Below are 16,914 nucleotides of genomic sequence, written 5' to 3'. Positions count from 1 at the left end.
CAGGTTGCCTGAACCATAGAAAATGAAACCGCGGCTCGCGCTCGGTTGTTGGCGGCGGGGCTCAGAGCCTGTTCCTTCGAAATCAGGCAGGCGCGGCGGTCGCTTCAGTAGGGGCCTGGCGCTGTGAGGGGACAGTGCGAGGCGGAGGCGGGCGCGGCGGTGAGCGTGGTGTGGGAGCTGCTCCCTCCTCCCCCTGAGCCCTGCACTATGGCCCGGGCGGGGATCGGACCCGGCACCTGCAGCAGTGTGGCGGTCCGGCTGCGTGCGGGAGCGGAGCGCTGACTCGTGCGGAGAGAGGCGGCGCCTTGCCTGTGTGTGTGCGGGCCCTGCTCCCCCTCACTTCTCAGAGCCTGAGCTCAGAGTGGGGCCCAGTCCCCGTCCCCTGTCCCGGGTTGGCAGGGCGGAGGGGCGGCCGCAGCGCTGACAAGGGTGGAGGGACAAACTCAGAACCCCCCCAAGGTGTCTGTGATGTCTGTGTACATAAAGTGAGTTGGGAGGGAGTGGGGCCTCAGCCAACATGAGGTACCAGGTCCCCAAACTTATCTCCACAGACCTGGTGGCTGGGCCAAATAGGGTGTTTCCGGAGTCTTTAAGGTTACTTGGTCCCCACACATGGGCAGTCCTCCTGGCACCCATGCCTGGGAAAGATGGGGACCCTGAGACACATACGGGGCCCCTACCAGTACTTATGTGTATGTGATCCCGACAGTGATCTTGAGGCATGCGTGCACCCCCCCCCTCCCAAGTATGTGTAGGCTGCAAAAATAGGTAGGTTCTAGGTAGCTCTGGTGAAAGTACCGCTGAAGACACTGGGCCTTGGTGTTTTATCTCTGATCCTACAGATCAGAGCCTGTAGCAGAGGTCAGGGCTGAACTCAAGCTATTAACCCATGTTAGAAGCTGAGTTGACATGTCTTTGCTGCAATTTTAATCAAATCAACTAATCCAGGTTAATTAACCGTGTTAAGAGCACACCATTTTTTGTGTTTGTGGTGTACACGTTTTCTGTCTCTACTATTATCCCCATATCGTAGCCTGTGTATCAGTGAACTTGACAGAAACACATCTACACTGCAGCTGGAAGGGTGTGCTACTTCAGATAGAGCTAGTACACTAGAAATACTAGTGTGCATGGTGTAACGTGATGGTGCTGGCTAGCCACACGAGTACGTTCTGAAATACTAAATACATACTTAGGTGGGTAGCCCGAGCCACCACCATGACCACATTGCTATTTTTAGAATAGCATTCAGAGCTAGCATGCATACATCTACCTGAGCCCCAAATGCCTCCCAGCTGCAGTGTAGATGTGCCCACACACAGGTCTTGATGCTAACACAGATACCAACACAAACATTGATTCCAGCCCACATGGACAGATAAAGACAAGGACACTGACAGGCTTTGTGACATGGGAAGTGTCACACGTGGTGTGCATAATTATTATGATACAGACACAGGGTTTTTGAAGATCTGATTTGAATTGAAAATCTGTTGATGAAATATCCCATATTCATAGAAGCTGTGATATTTTGCAGTTGGATTTGGAAATGCAGTGGCAGTGGATGGAGAGAGTGTTTCATTGGAGAAGTATTCTCATCTTTAGAGTATCCTTGCTCGTCTGCACAGCAGGAAATTTGTGTAAGTTAAACAAATTAAAATATTTAAGCTTTCACTTAGAAAGCTGCCAAATAAACTTTCTAAGCAACTGATAATTGAAATTGCTAAGAGATAATGTGTGAGTTCCTCACATACTATGAAACGAGATGGGATTTGAAATAAGTGTGGGAGCGGTTATTAAACTTTTCATTGCAGAATATCCATAAATTGCTGAGGTTAGTTTCAAGTAACACTGTGATAATCAAACATTTTATTTCAGTGACGAATGAACACACATAGGACCAAAATAATTGTTGGTGTAAACAGGTGCAACTTCATTACAGTTGTTGGAGTTACTCCTGCTTGTATTAGCAGTGAATTTGATCTGTAGTTTGATAAACAATGTGGAAATACATAGGTGCTTGTGGTTTTACTACCTAATCATAGAATGCTGTTTATGTATTGTGCAGTATTGAAAGAAAAGATAAAATTTCTAAGATTATAGCATTTGAAGGTATCACAAAACAAACCTACTGTGTATTTGAAGTTTTTTAGTTTTACATTGGAATAAAGCCTCCAAAATGCTAAATCATCTGAAAAAGAAGCAATAATTTTCTGTTTGTAAATATTCATTTTTTTCTGGTGTTCTGAACATTTCCCACCCTTCTCACTGAAAAGTTTTGAGGGTTTTATGAAACAGCATCAGTCATGATAAATTTATTAAGTTTATTTTATTTATTATAAGTTTATTTTGTGGTGTTTTCAGCTGCACAGGCCACTTGTCCTGATATCATTGTGACTCAACAGCTTCTGAAAGATGGATTTCACAGGTTAGTTGATGACCGCCATGTACTTGAGGAATGCATCAGTTACTAGTATGCCACTCAGGGCCCCTGTTCTGCAAACATGCATGTACTTAACTGTATACACGTGAGTAGCTCCTTTGAACTCATGCATAATTGAACAAATGCACTGCACTGTATTTAGTGGGATTACTCATGAGTAAAGGTAAGCATATATGTTGGTATTGGCAGGATGAGTGCTTAAATATTTAGTGGCCACCAATCAGTTATATCACGGCAAGAACATGAAGCCAACACGAAAATGTATTTCTGAGTACTTTCAGTAATACTGATGCATAAGTGGGAAATTAACAAAAAAGAGACATGTTGGTTATCATGGATATGGAAATACAATAAAATATTGTGTTTCCTAAAAGGAAAAGGTCCGATTCTAGATAGAAAATGTTGTTGTCTATATTCTCAGAACGAACATACTACAAATATTAGAGAGCCACACCTAATATTTGAGATGAACTGTTTAAATTTTTGTGCAGTTATTTGAAATTTGTGCTAACATTTTCTTTTATTTTTAAGAGACTTGCTAACAAAGGTAGAACTTGGTGCAGGGGATGAAGCCATAGGAAGCTGTACTGTGGCAATTAAAGAACACCTACCAACAGGACTATATGTGGATCCCTATGAGTTGGCATCATTGCAACAGCACAACCTAACTGAGGTATGATGTCCAAGTGGTCATGTTGATTTGTTTGAAAGTGGTTCAAACAAGAAAAAACATATAATGATTTGAATATTTGTGAGTAAATATCCAGTGTCTATAATATGAAACATTAGCGTGAAGATGAACTTTCACCTGCCATTATGATGTGACCCTTCCCTCTCATGACAGAGCTTTCTACTATGTAGGGGCACAGTCATGGATGGCAACTAGAATGAAGGGAAAACAACTTGCATTAGATTGAAGTAACTGTCCAGGAGTTGTTAGGGAAGATAATCCTGAGACTCTGAGGAACTCCCCCAGGAGATGTGGTTATAGTACAGTTGGAAGACATGTAGGATACTTCTATAGGATTCTCTTACTAGTTATACAGGTAGTGTGTTTTTCAGAATATTGGGTATGAATATATTGGCTCTCATGAGCAATATAGACTTGTACAGAGTGCAGGGGAGGATGGTGGTATTATGGTTTATGCTGACACCAGTGACCTGGGGAACTGTAGAAAAGAGACCTGGAAGCTAAATTTATCCATTTAGTTTAGAAAAAGTTTATGGGGCTCTACTAAAGCATTTCTTCAAAATACTCCAGGTTCTTCATGCAAGACCTGCTGGGAAACAAGAAATTTCAGCAAATGCATGAGAAGTAGTTGCTAGAGCACTTTGGGATCCTTGGGAATGAAAGTCATTTTGTGAGGAAGGAGGTGTTGTGTTTAAGGTGCTATACTGAGACTTGTTTCGGGTTCCTGACTCTGCCACAAGCAATCTGTGTGACCTCAGACAAGTCCCTTAATCTATATGCCTCAGTTCTTCCTCTGTAAAGTGGAGATGATGATCTCTTTATCCCATCCTTTGTCTATCTTGTCTATTTAGGTTGTAAGACCTGTCTCTTACTATGTGTAGATATGGTGCTGAACACAATGGGACTCCAAACTCTGCTGAATCCTTTAGGCAGTACTGTAATACAAATGTAAAATATTGGCCCAAATGTAGTCCTCATGTAACTACTGTAACGCCACTGAAGTCAGTAGCATAACAGTGATGGACACTATATGATTAGAACAGACACAGAATGAACACGGCTTATTTATTTTAATCATTCTGAGGAAAAAGATCTCTAGTCTAGGAATTAAACTGTTGTCTCCCTCATGACATTGTAGTAGGTTACCTTGACAGGTTGACTGTTTTAGTCTTTTTAATCCTGTATTGCCAGTATAACAATATCAGTGTGTTTTTCATGACATTTATCAGTGTGTTTTTCATGACATTCAGTCATCTGTATTGACTGTGTCTTTTGTTTTCCACAGGCTCTGATGTTTCCAGATACTGTTGATGTGGAATCTCCTGAATACTTAGCCACAGACCTTGCCATTGTTGTTTACATGAAACCTGACCCTCAGTGTGCTAGCTGTTTTAAAGCCATGTTGCCTGTGCACTTCCGGTATCACCGGCCAACAGAAGATGATGGGGAAGCACCTATTGTTCTGAAGAGTCCAGAAATATTGATTCATTGCCATAAAAGTGAGAAATAAGCATAACTCCTACTTTGTTTTATGAAAGAGGGAGGCATTAGAGAAATAACTATTACCATACAGAGTATGAAATCCAGACTTTGGGGAAAATCGTTGGTGGAGAGAGATATGTGGATAGTTATTTAAAAATGGGGAAAATAATGACGGCAAAAGAAGGGCAAATAATTCTATTTGGATCAATGCTACTTTATCCTGACAAAGGGCTAATTTAGGTTTAATTGTTATAAACTTCTTGGAAATCCCAGTTATACTCATTTTATCCTCTAGGTAACCCCCGCCCCACCCCGGGGAAGGGGGATTGTATCCCCTAATATGAGTATTTAAGATGGGGGTGTTGACAGTTGGCCTGCTCCTTTAGAATCTGGACTGATGAAGGTTTGCATGGCCCACTTGTTTCCACAGCATTCTAACTTGCAATTGATGCAGTTCGTCGCTTAGTCTATACAAAGGAAAGTTGAATTGTATCAATCAAAAGTATTCTGGTGCTTTCTAGCCCTCACAACGTTTAAGTAGGAAAATCTTTGTAGGGACTCTTGACTTGCTGAGTGACGGAATAGTAGGAGTTTGAGACTCTTTATTAAAAAAATATATATATATCCCGTATCTCTAATAATGAATAATTCAAAATCTTATAAACAATCGAGTCCCCACTCCTACTACAAATGTGTTTCTTTTCAAGAGACAGACTCTCCCTAGCTCACCACCAAACCAGATATGTGAATACATTTCTCACCTTTCTGTCTTTTTACTCAGGCATTATTTGATGGATTATTTTCACTCTTACATCTTTGGGACTATAGGGGGTTCTGTATACTTTAATAATGGGATTTTTGCCTTCCCTTGTCTCCCTGCCACCTATAGTAAACTTTAATGGTAGGGATCCACATTTCTTAGTAATAGACTAAATTTTAAAAATAGCATTGCAGAGATACAACAGGAGTCCATAAGGAGAAATGTTAAAATAGTTTATTATGGGGTATGGTGGAGGCAGGAGCCATAGCAGCAAGGTTGGAAATTGGAGACAGCCCAAAGACCAATGGTGAAATCCTGGTGCCATTTGAATGGTATTTCACCCTCATTTGCTATTCAGTGGGGCTAGGATTTCACCATTGGTGTAGACTTCCTTATATATCCAAAAATTTGTTGAGTTTAAGGATTAATGAAAGGGACTGGTGGCACTAGTTTGCATGTGCAGGTTTCCCAGCGAAGTTCTGCCAGTGTTGATGTTATTTCACCCCTTAGCTTTTAGTGAGTAGAGACTGCTAAGCTGCATGATAAACAGATATCCCTTTTGAAAGGATTTTGAATTCCATATATTGCCTCATCCTGGTCTGATTCTTGATGTAACATATTTCTGCTTTTCCTAGGTTTTCCATCAGTTGAATGTTGGAAGTATTCTGAAGTGGAAGCTCCATGTTCAGTGAGAAACAGGCATACCTGTCATTGGAACAATGTGAAGTACAAACATGTAAGTTCCTATTTCAGACTGGAAGGGGCCTCCTAGACCATTTAATCTAGTCCCTTGCTATCACAGACAGCCGTGTCATTTAATCCCATTCATAAACTTGTAAGAACATAAGAACAGCCATATTGGGTTAGACAAAAGGTCCAACTAGCCAAATATCCTGTCTTCCGACAGTGGCCAATGCCAGATGCCCCAGAGGGAATGAACAGAACAGGTAATCATCGAGTGATCCATCCCGTCTCCGATGTCCAGCTTCTGGCACACAGTGGCTAGAGACAGCATCCCTGTCCGTCCTGGCAAATAGCTATTGATGGACCTATTTTCCATGAATTTATCTGGTTCTTTTTTGAATCCTGTTATAGTCTTGGCCTTCACAACATCCTGTGGCAAGGATTTCCACAGGTTGACTGCATTGTGTGAGGAAATACTTCTTTTTCTTTGTTTTAAACTTGTTGCCTATTAATTTCATTGGGTGAATCCTAGTTCATGTATTATGAGAAGGAGTAAATAACACTTCCTTATTTACTTTCTCCACACCAGTTATGATTTTATAGACCCTATCATATCCCTCCTTAGTCATCTCTTTTCCAAGCTTAAAAGTCCCAGTCTCATTAATCTCTCCTCATACGGAAGCTGTTCCATTCCCCTAATCATATTTGTTGCCCTTTTCTGAACCTTTTCCAATATATCGTTTTTGAGATGGGGCGACCACATTTGCATGCAGTATTCAAGATGTGGGCATACCATGAATCTATATAGAGGCAATATGACACTTTCTGTCCTACTGTCTGTCCCCCTCCCAATGATTCCCAACATTCTGCTAGCTTCCTTGACTGCCCTTGCACATTGAGTGGATGTTTTCAGAGAACTAACCACAAGGACTCCAAGATCTCTTTCTTGAGTGTTAACAGCTAATTTAGACCCCATCATTTTATATGTATAGTTTGGATCATGCTTTCCAATGTCTAGTACTCTGCATTTATCAACATTGAATTTCATCTGCCACCTTGCCGCCCAGTCACCCAGTTCCGTGAGATCCCTCTGCAGCTCATCACAGTCTGCCCTGGATCCAACTATCTTGAGTAGTTTTGCATCATCTGCAAATTTTGCCACTGCACTTTTTACCCCTTTTTCGAGATCATTTATGAAAATGTTGAAGAGAACTGGTCCCAGTATAAGACCCCTGGGGGACACCACTGTTTACCTCCCTCCGTTCTGAAAACTGACTATTAGTCCTACCCTTTGTTTCCGATCTTTTAACCAGTTACCAATCCATGAGAGGACCTTCCCTCTCATCCCATGACAGCCCACTTTGCCCAAGAGCCTTTGGTGAGGGATCTTGCTTTCTGAAAATCTAAATACACTGGATCCCACTTGTCTACATGCTTGCCAACCCTCTCAAAGAATTCTAGTAGATCGGTGAGGCATGATTTCCCTTTATGAAAAACATGTTGACTCTTTCCCAACAAATTATGTTCATCTGTGTGTCTGACAATTATGTTCTTTACTATAGTTTCAACCAGTTTGCCTGGTATTGAAGTCAGGCTTACTGGTCTGTAATTGCCGAGATCACCTCTGGAGCCCTTTTTAAAAGTTGGCGTCACATTAGCTATCCTCCAGTCATTTGGTACAGAAGCTGCTTTAAAGGATAGGTTACAAACCATAGTTTGCATCCTTCATCATGCATCTTCCGTCATGCATCCGATGAAGTGGGTATTCACCCATGAAAGCTCATGCTCCAATACATCTGTTAGTCATTAAGGTGCCACAGGACTCTTTGCTGCTTTTACAGATCCAGACTAACACGGCTACCCCTCTGATACTTGAAACCACAGTTAATAGTTCTGCAATTTCACATTTGAGTTCCTTCAGAACTCTTGGGTGAATACCATCTGGTCCTGGGGACTACTTATTGTTTAATTTATCAGTTTGTTCCAAAACCACCTTTAATGTCTCCTCAATCTGGGACAGTTCCTCAAATTTGTCACCTAAAAAGAATGGCTCAAGTTTGGGAATCTCCCTCACTTCCTCACCTGTGAAGACCAATGCAAAGAATTCATTTAGTTTCTCCACAACAGCCTTATCGTCCTTGAGCGCTCCTTTAGCATCTTGATCGTCCATTAGCCCCACGGGTTATTTAGCAGGCTTCCTGCTTCTGATGAACTTTTTGGCAAAATTTTTTTGCTATTACTTTTTGAGTCTTTGGCTAGCTGTTCTTCAAATTCTTTTTTGGCCTTCCTAATTATATTTTTACACTTTACTTGCCAGAATTTATGCTTCTTTCTGTTTTCCTCACTAGAATTTAACTTCCACTTTTTAAAGGATGCCTCTTTGCCTCTCACTGCTGCTTTTACCTTGTGGTTTAGCCATAGTGGCAATTTTGGCATTTAAATTTAGTCTCTATTGTGTCAAGCTCCATTTAAAAACTAGTTAGGTTGCCCCCCCACCCCCCTTGGGAGGCTGTTCCAGAACCTCATGCCTCTGATAGTTAGAAACCTTCTAATTTCCAGCCTAAACTTGTTCCTGACCAGTTTGTCCCCATTTGTTCTTTTGCCAATGTTATCCTTTTCTTTAAATAGCTCTTCTCCCTCCCTGGTGTTTACCCACATGTTTTATTCATAGAGAGCAGTCATATTCCCTGTCAGCCTTTGTTTTGCGGAGCTGTATAAGCCAAGCTTTTTTAGTCTCCTCTTGTAAGATAGGCTGTACATTCCTCTCTCATTTCTGCTCCTGTTTGAGTTTGAATCCATGTTTCTTGAACGTGGGTGACCAGAACAGTACATATTCCCAGTGAGGTCTGACCAGTACCTTGTACAATGGCATTAATGCTTCCCAGTGTCTACTTGAAATATCTTGCCTGATACATCCTAGGATTGCATTTGCCTTTTTTTATGGCCACGTCACGTAGGTGACTAAGTCACCCTTTGGTCAGCTAATGCACCTAGGTCTTCCTCCTCCTCTGTGTTTTCAACTGATGAGCCCCCAGCTTAAATGAGACATAGTTACTTGATTATTCTTTAATTTTAACTGCCCATAACTACTCCTAACAATGTCTAGCATATTTGGTTCTGGGGTCACTGGGGAGTGGGAAAAATGGTGAAACGCAACTCATGCTCTACTTCCATTAAAGGATTTTTCTTGCATACCCCCTTACGAGAACTGACTGGTCTATAATTCCCTGGGTTGTCCTTATTGCCCTTTTCATACACAGGTACTATATTTGCCCTTTTCCAGTCCTCTGGGATCTCTCCTGTGTTCCATGAGTTCTCAAAGATAATCGCTAATGGCTCAGAGATGTCTTCAGCCAGTTCCCTGAGTATTCTAGAATGTATTTTATCAGGCCCTGCCAACTTCCAGACATCTAACTTGTCTATTCTTAACTTGTTGTTTTCCTATATGAGCCTCATATCTTACCCCATTTGCACTGATGTCATTATGTTCATTGTCTAATAACTGCTAACTTTTTTTGATGAAAACTGAAACAAAAGCGTTATTTGACACTTCTGCCATTGCTGCGTTTTCTGTTATTGTCTTTCCCTCTTCATTGAGTAATGGGCTTACCTTGTCCTTGGTCTTTCTCTTGCTTCTAAAGCATTTGTAAAATGTTATCTTGTTACCCTTTATGTCCATAGCTAGTTGAATCTCATTTTGGCCTTTCTAATTTTGTTCCTACCTGTGTTGTTTTTTAATATTCATCCTTCATAATTTGACCTAGTTTCCACTTTTGCTCCTTCTGTACCCTTATGCTGATGGCTCATTCTGTGTTGTCCCTTTCCTTGATGACTGGTGCTGTCTCTGGACCTTTCCCCATCCTGTAGTGGTTTACCTGGAGCCCTGAGGTATAACTGATGTTATGCATTGGTCTTCATAACTAGGCTTGGCATTTTTTCAGTTTTTACCCATTTAAATTTTCACAGCTGTGGGAAATTGAGGGTCAGACAATAATTATTTAATTATAGTAGATTTTGAGATTCAAAAGGTTAAATAATTATAACCACTGAAATATAAATTGCCAACATCACGTCAGAATATACAAAATAAATATTCTTATTCTAATAAGTTCTCAAGCAGCATTTTTCTTACTTTGCTTGTCTGTAAATTTTTATTATCATTGATGGAAATATTTTTTCATCTGGTGTGGGTACAGTGAAATAGCCGCTTACTGACATTTAACAATAAAAATCTAATCCTTCCAAGCCTATGCATAAAGATGTTACTTCTGGTTTGAAGAACAAAAAGAGGAAGGTGAATTTTCTTGGGTTTATGCATTTTGTGTTGGATGATTTTCAGAGAAAAGTGTAAAGAATGATATGGGGAAAGGTCTTTCATGCCATTCTGAATGCTTAACCTATGGCTTATGTCTCTGATGAAGTTTTTTTATTTCATTTACACTGGTTCTTGATGCAAGTCCTTGATGCAGTCAGCACTTGGCTTTGAAACTCAACAGTGCTGCAGTAGTGCAGAGATTCTGAAATAAGAGTGATCTGGCACTGTAATTTGAGCAACTCTGCCTCTAGGAAATCTTTGGAGGCTACAGAACATTAACGGTGACCTACAAAGTATTTAAAGAAGGTGGTTTTTGTGTCCTTTTTTGTTTATATATAAAGAAGGCATGGAAGCTTTTGGTCAGTTTTAAAAAAATATATATGTGTGTGGGTCTTTTTGCTTCTTCTCCCCCCCCCCAGGAAATATCCAGAATATTATGTCTGGTCACCTGCTTTTGCTGGAGGACTTCTTGTTTATTGTTCTTGACAAAAATCTTTCAGGACTTCAGGAACGATAAGGAGTACAAAAGGACGCAAGCTCTTTTTTTTGTCTTTGCAGGTCACTGTTATGTGAGAGTTATTTATCCAAGCATTCATTCCATAAGCTTATTCCTCCAGTGCTACAGTATGCAGGAGTTGCATAATGTTCCTAATGTCAAGGCTAATATAAGAGCAAAGCTGTAGAGAAAATAAATGCACAGTACAGTGCCTCAGGTGCTGTGTACCAGATAAATGCCCCAGAAGTTCAAGAAGAAGCCAGCTCTCAAGATGGGCAGACAGACTAAACGGAAGTGTCTCTCCCCCAGCTTTGACTTTTGAATTCCAATACTGTATGAAAGGATAAATCTTGTAAATGAATAGCGAGCGCCTGAACAACTAGAGTGGTTAAATGATGTGGAGGGCTGTTCACTAACATTAAATAGATTGTGGTGTGAATCTTGCTTAATTACCGTATCTAAAGGAGAAACAAAAGCTATTGAATATGGAATAATAGCTCAAGAGTATGTTTTTACTCGGGTTTAACATCCAACTCTCTCTTCATAGGTAAATAAGGAAGTGATAGTGAAGGTTCCAGTGGGGTTCAAACAACATGGTACCTTGGTATGTGCAGTGACTCTTCTTACCACAGTCATGTGCTCCAGTTTGGTTCTTGCAGCTGTATGTAAATATGGACACTTCTCCTTGGTGCACTGCTCAGAATGAAACTGAGCAAGACTTTATAGCTGGCGTCAGTATGAAAAAATGAGTACCATGCATTAAATTTAACTGAATGCAAACTTAGTCTGTTCCATTTAGAGTTCCATAAATGGAATGCAGTTTATTATCTATCGCCTGTATTATGATAATGTCTAGAGGACCCATCTGAGATCATGACTCTCTTGTGCCAGGCACTGTACAAACACCTAGTAAGAGACCATCCCTGCACTGAAGAATGTGCATTCTAAATAGACAAAGCAGACAAAAGATGGGAGGGAGAACAAAGAGACAGAGAGATGAGATGACTTCCCCAAGGTCATGCACCAATTCTGTGGCAGAGCTGAGTCTCCTGATCTAGTGTGCCCTATGTGCTGGACCACAATGCCTTGTTACATATTTATCTTCCAAGATTTTAAACAAACTGATTTGGTAGCTTGATTATTATCAGAGAAACAAGTTCCCTGGTCATTAAATGTTTGAATTTTAAACTGTTACATAATTCAGCTTTGTTGTATTTTAATTTGTTTTGTTTTGTATATTTATCTGGAAAGTATTTCCAAGCATTAGAAAGACACAATGATCCCAGTTTTATTAACATTGACCTGCAGGACGCAGACAGATTTATATGACTTTAAAAAGGCCTTAAGAATTTGGAAGAAACTTTCAGGTGTTTACTGAGTAAATCAGAAGCTGGACTAATAACTCTGATTTTTCAGAAAATAATAGAGCCTATGAAATAGGAGAGCCTCATCCAAACAGGAATTATTTTGAGGAAGCTCTATAGTATGTGTTATGCAGGACGACGGACCAGATGACCACAGTGGTCCCTTCTGGCCTTGGAATCTATGAAATGATGCTAAGCTGGAATTGAATACTTGGAAGACTGGAGATAATCAGAGCTATTAAGAAACACAAGGAAACAGAGAGGAAATTGCTTCATTAATGGAAAAACTGAGCTGATCCAAATGTATCTTGTGTTTCTGTTGTTTGTCAGTAGGGGGCATTAGGAGTTTAACATAACTCATAAGGCAGATTTGTGCAGAAGACTGTTTTATTTCCCATATACCTAGAGGATATTAAATATAGGTGATTCTTGTTTATGAAATTACAGATGCAATAAAAAGCAAAAGTCCTGTCTTTCAAATTCTATTCCTATACCCTTCTTGTGTGGCCTGTAGTTGCGCAGCCTAGTCCTTCCTCTGTTAGCAGAATTGGCCTTTCCTCTTCGTCCACAGCTGTAGCTTCTGGAATTCCTGGGCATTGTTCATCTCCTTCTGAAACTCAATAAAGAGCTTGTCTTGTGACTTCTACTACAGGTTAGAAAGTGATTTGATCCTGGTCTCTTGTTTTCTGTTGATAAGTGCTGAATGATGATGGCTGCACCAGTACTTCATCCACTGCTTCAGTTTCTGACTCCTCTGCATCTGTTTGGGGGAAGGGAGAGGTTAAAAAAATTGCTGATAGACTTTATTCGTTACTTATTTAACATGTCTGAGCAGCTGTGCCATGATGAGATCAGCTGTGAACATCTGTTGTTTAACTTGTCCCTGGATGGGGTTTTTTGTTTGTTTTAATTTCCAAACTTGTGTGTGTGTGTTTTTTTGTTGTTGTTGTTGTCTTATGTCCAAACACGTGCTTTATACTGCAGGCTGACCCTTGGTACTGTGCTATCACAAGTGTCCCCCAGCTCTGACAGATAGTTCTCTTTTGAAGTTCCTCCCTTTGTTCAAGATTATATTAATGTTGAGGACAATTAGATAAAGTTTAGTGTGAAGTATTTAAAGTGATTAGGCCACCAGATATCATTGCCTAGAGAAAGAAAACTGAATTTCCATGGGACAAATTAGGAAAATACTGCTAGTGGTGAAACTTAATGAGTGAGTGGCTGAGAAGTGTGCAGATGTGACTGTAAAAATGGAAAACAAAGTCCACAGTGGTAAACCAGAGTAGGAGAAATGGTCTGTATCTTTATGAATTGCACAGAGCCAAGCATGCTGTTGTTCCTAATCAAATAATTTGCTTTAAAAATTAGGTGCCTCCTAGTGAGGATGGCATCAGTGTACTGATTAATTTTGTTTGTGCCTGGTCATTGTAGTGCAAATGTGGAACAGGGTAGGATAAATTAATCAGCATTTTACTTATCTTCATTAATGTGTTTATTAATTATTTCAAGTTAATTTGAGAGAAAAAATCTGCTCTGATAAATTGCAATGGTATCTATTCCTGAATTTCTGGTAGAGGTAGGAATGTGATTACAGAATTAGCAATTTGGGACTAGTAGGCTTAATCTTTAGAAGCTTTAACTGAGTTTAATGGCCAAGACAACACTAATAATGGTGGCAGTGGGACTCCAAGTTAAATGTTCCCTTTTTTTCCCTTTGCAGACACACTAATGTTCTTACATGTTGTTGCTGAATGCAGTGTCTGCCATCATAAAGGTCTAATGTGCCAGTCACTGTGATATCTAGGTATCGGTTATATCTTGGGCTCAGTGGTGAATATGGAGAGGCAGTGGGGCAGCATTGATTTCTGAATTAAAGATAAGGATGTGTAAAGTGAGGAGGAGAAATCTTCTGAAGGAAAGAATAATTCAATTCATGCAGGTAATTGAAGAATGGGATGTAATGCAACATGAGTTTACCAGAGGTAGATTGTGCCAGACTAACCTGATTTCCTTTTTTGAGAAGCTAACTAATTTTTAGATAAGGTAAATGAAACAGATTTAACACTCTTGGACCTTGGAAAAGCATTTGACATAGTACCACATGGAAAATTAGTAGTTAAAGTAGAGAAGTTGGGGATTAGTATAAGAATAATTACAATGTGAGTAAGAAACTGGCTAACGGAAGAAGGCAGTGGGTTGTGTTGGAAGGCAGACTGGAGGGAGGTTACTGGTGGATTCGTCTTGGAACTGTTATTAATATTTTTATTAATGACTTTGGCACAAAAGTAGGAGTATACTAATGAAATTTGATGCAAAGCTGAGAGGCATTGTAAATACAGAGGAGGATTGGAATATTATCGTGGAAGATCTGGATGATCTTGAAGACTGAAGTAACAGAAATGGGATGAAATTCAATAGTACAAAGTGCAAGGTCATTCAGTTAGGGTCTAAACATAAGAATTTCTGCTATAAATTGGGGCTTATCAGCTGGAAGTGACAGAGGAGGAGAGAGACCTGGGTGTGTGAGTCAGTCACGGGATGACTGAGTCACCAGTGTGATGCAGCTGTGAAAAAGGCAAATGTGATTCTAGAATGCATCAGGCAAGGCATTTCCAGTAGAGATAGAGAAGTATTATGCCATTGTACAAAGCACTGGTAAGATCTCATTTGGAATATTGTGTACAATTGTGGTCACCCATGTTCAAGAAAGATTAATGCAAACTGGAAAAGATGAAGAAAAGAGCTCCTAGGATGATCAGGTGAATGAAGGGCTTATTTAATGAGAGGAGACTGGAAGAACTTAGCAAAAAGAAGGCCAAGAGTACAATTGCTCTCTCTGAATACAGCAGGGAGGGTGAAAAGCTATTGAAACTTCAGGACAATGTTGGTGCACGATCAAAGGGGTATAAACTGGTCATGAACAAAATCAGGTTGGAAATTAGAAGATTTCTAACCATCAGTGGGCTGAGGGTCTGGAATAGCCTCCCAGTAAGAGTTGTGAGGGCAAACAACTTAATTAGTTTTAAGACAGAGCCTGACAAATTTGAGTGAGATTGTATGGTGGGGTTGGTTGTAATCGAAGCGAAGCTCAGCAGCCCTGGGGGTTTCTTCTGGTTTGTCTTCTAAAATCTCTGTTTCAAGGCTGCTCACTGAAGAGATCACGAAGGGTATCGCACTGTCTGGAGTGGCCCACCAACTGCGAGTGCATACTTCAGGGTAGAGTGTTAGAAATGATGGGCACATACCCCAAACTGGTGGTATGTTCTATCAGTAGATTTCACCAAGCCTGTGAACTCCTGGATCACTATACCAGTCTTACCCTAAGAGGAGTTTGTGACTCCACTGTATGTCTACACTACGAAATTAGGTCAATTTTATATAAGTTGATTTTTAGAAATCGATTTTATACAGTCGATAGTGGGGACATACACAAAGTGCATTAAGTCGGCAGTGTGTCCTCACTACCATGGCTAGCATTGACTCACAGAGTGGTGCACTGTGGGAAGCTATCCCACAGTTCCTGCAGTCTCTGCTGCCCATTGGAATTCTGGGTTAAGCTCCCAATGCCTGATGGGGCAAAAACATTGTTGCGGGTGGTTTTGGGTACATGTCGTCAGTCTCCCCTCCCTCTCTCCATGAAAGTAGATGCACACAATCATTTCGTGCCTTTTTTCCTGGGTGACCCATGCAGATGCCATAGCATGGAGCCTGCTCAGCTCACCACTGCTCTTGCGAGCATTGTAAACATCTTGCGCATTATACTGCAGTATGTGCAGAACCTGGCTAAGAGACGGTAGCACAAGGATGATTGTGAGGAGGACATGGACACAGACGTTCCTGAAAGCACGTGATGTGGCAATTGGGACATCATGGCAGCAGTGGGGCTGGTTGATAGAGTGGAAAGCCGATTCTGGGCCCGGCAAACAAGCACAGACTGGTGAGACCACATAGTGTTGCAGGTATGGGATGATTCCCAGTGGCTGTGAAACTTTCACATGCATAAGGCCACTTTCCTGGAACTCTTGTGACTTGCTTTCCCCTGCCCTGAAGTGCAGAAATACCAAGATGAGAGCTGCCCTGACAGTTGAGAAGCGAGTGGCAATAGCCCTCTGGAAGCCTGCAATTCCTGACTGCTACCTGAGTCGGGAATCAATTTGGAGTGGGCAAATCTACTGTGGGGACTGCTGTGATTCAAGTAGCCAATGCAATCCTTGACATTCTGCTATCAAGGATAGTGACTCTGGGAAATGTGCAGGTCATAGTGCTTGGCTTTGCTGCAAGGGGTTTCCCTAACTGTGGTGGGGTGATAGACGGAACACATATCCGTATCTTGGCACCGGACCACCTTGTCAAACAGTACATAAACCACCAGGGGTACTTCTCAATGGTGCTGCAAACACTGGTAGATCACAAGAGACATTTCACCGACATCAACTTGGGTTGGCCGGGAAAGGTGCATGACGCTCGCATATTTAGGAACTCCGGGCTGTTTGAGCAACTGCAAGAAGGGACTTACTTCTCAGACCAGAAAATTACTGTTGGGGATGTTGAAATGCCAATAGTTATCCTTAGAGACCCAACCTATCCCTTGCTCCCATGGCTCATGAAGCCATACACAGGCAGCCTGGACAGTAGTAAGGAGCAGTTCAACTACAGGCTGAGCAAGTGCAGAATGGTGG

At 41.1% G+C, this 16,914-nt stretch overlaps 1 protein-coding gene and 1 long non-coding RNA gene across 7 annotated transcripts in view; one reads left to right on the top strand and one right to left on the bottom strand.

The window, feature by feature from the left end:
• Positions 1 to 44: 44 nt before the first annotated feature.
• PIGX (phosphatidylinositol glycan anchor biosynthesis class X) lies at positions 45 to 12,881 on the top strand. 4 transcript variants are annotated; one of them, XM_032805930.2, is made up of 7 exons: positions 45 to 159; positions 1,538 to 1,640; positions 2,365 to 2,428; positions 2,975 to 3,116; positions 4,420 to 4,633; positions 6,012 to 6,112; positions 11,419 to 12,881. In XM_032805930.2, the coding sequence occupies exons 2-7, from the start codon at positions 1,550 to 1,552 to the stop codon at positions 11,575 to 11,577; spliced, it is 771 nt and encodes a 256-aa protein (XP_032661821.1). In that variant the 5' UTR covers positions 45 to 159; positions 1,538 to 1,549; the 3' UTR covers positions 11,578 to 12,881. The 4 variants fall into 4 exon arrangements, with proteins under 4 accessions (XP_032661821.1, XP_074924742.1, XP_032661823.1 ...); XM_075068641.1 differs by having other exon boundaries at positions 116 to 170; XM_032805932.2 differs by lacking the exon at positions 45 to 159 and adding an exon at positions 216 to 311.
• The window catches only part of LOC142047199 (uncharacterized), a 17,762-nt gene continuing 13,552 nt past the window's right edge, over positions 12,705 to 16,914 (bottom strand). For all 3 annotated transcript variants that reach the window (XR_012656397.1, XR_012656398.1, XR_012656396.1), the window contains exons 2-3: positions 13,974 to 14,100; positions 12,705 to 12,995 (exon numbers count right to left, since the gene is read on the bottom strand). This is a non-coding gene — a long non-coding RNA (uncharacterized LOC142047199). The remainder of the gene's footprint in view (positions 12,996 to 13,973; positions 14,101 to 16,914) is intronic.

The sequence above is a fragment of the Chelonoidis abingdonii genome, chromosome 8 (assembly GCF_003597395.2).
Source record: "Chelonoidis abingdonii isolate Lonesome George chromosome 8, CheloAbing_2.0, whole genome shotgun sequence".
NCBI lineage: Eukaryota > Metazoa > Chordata > Testudines > Testudinidae > Chelonoidis > Chelonoidis abingdonii.
The sequence above is the reverse complement of the archived record's forward strand: the minus strand, read 5'-3'. Positions and strand labels throughout refer to the sequence as shown.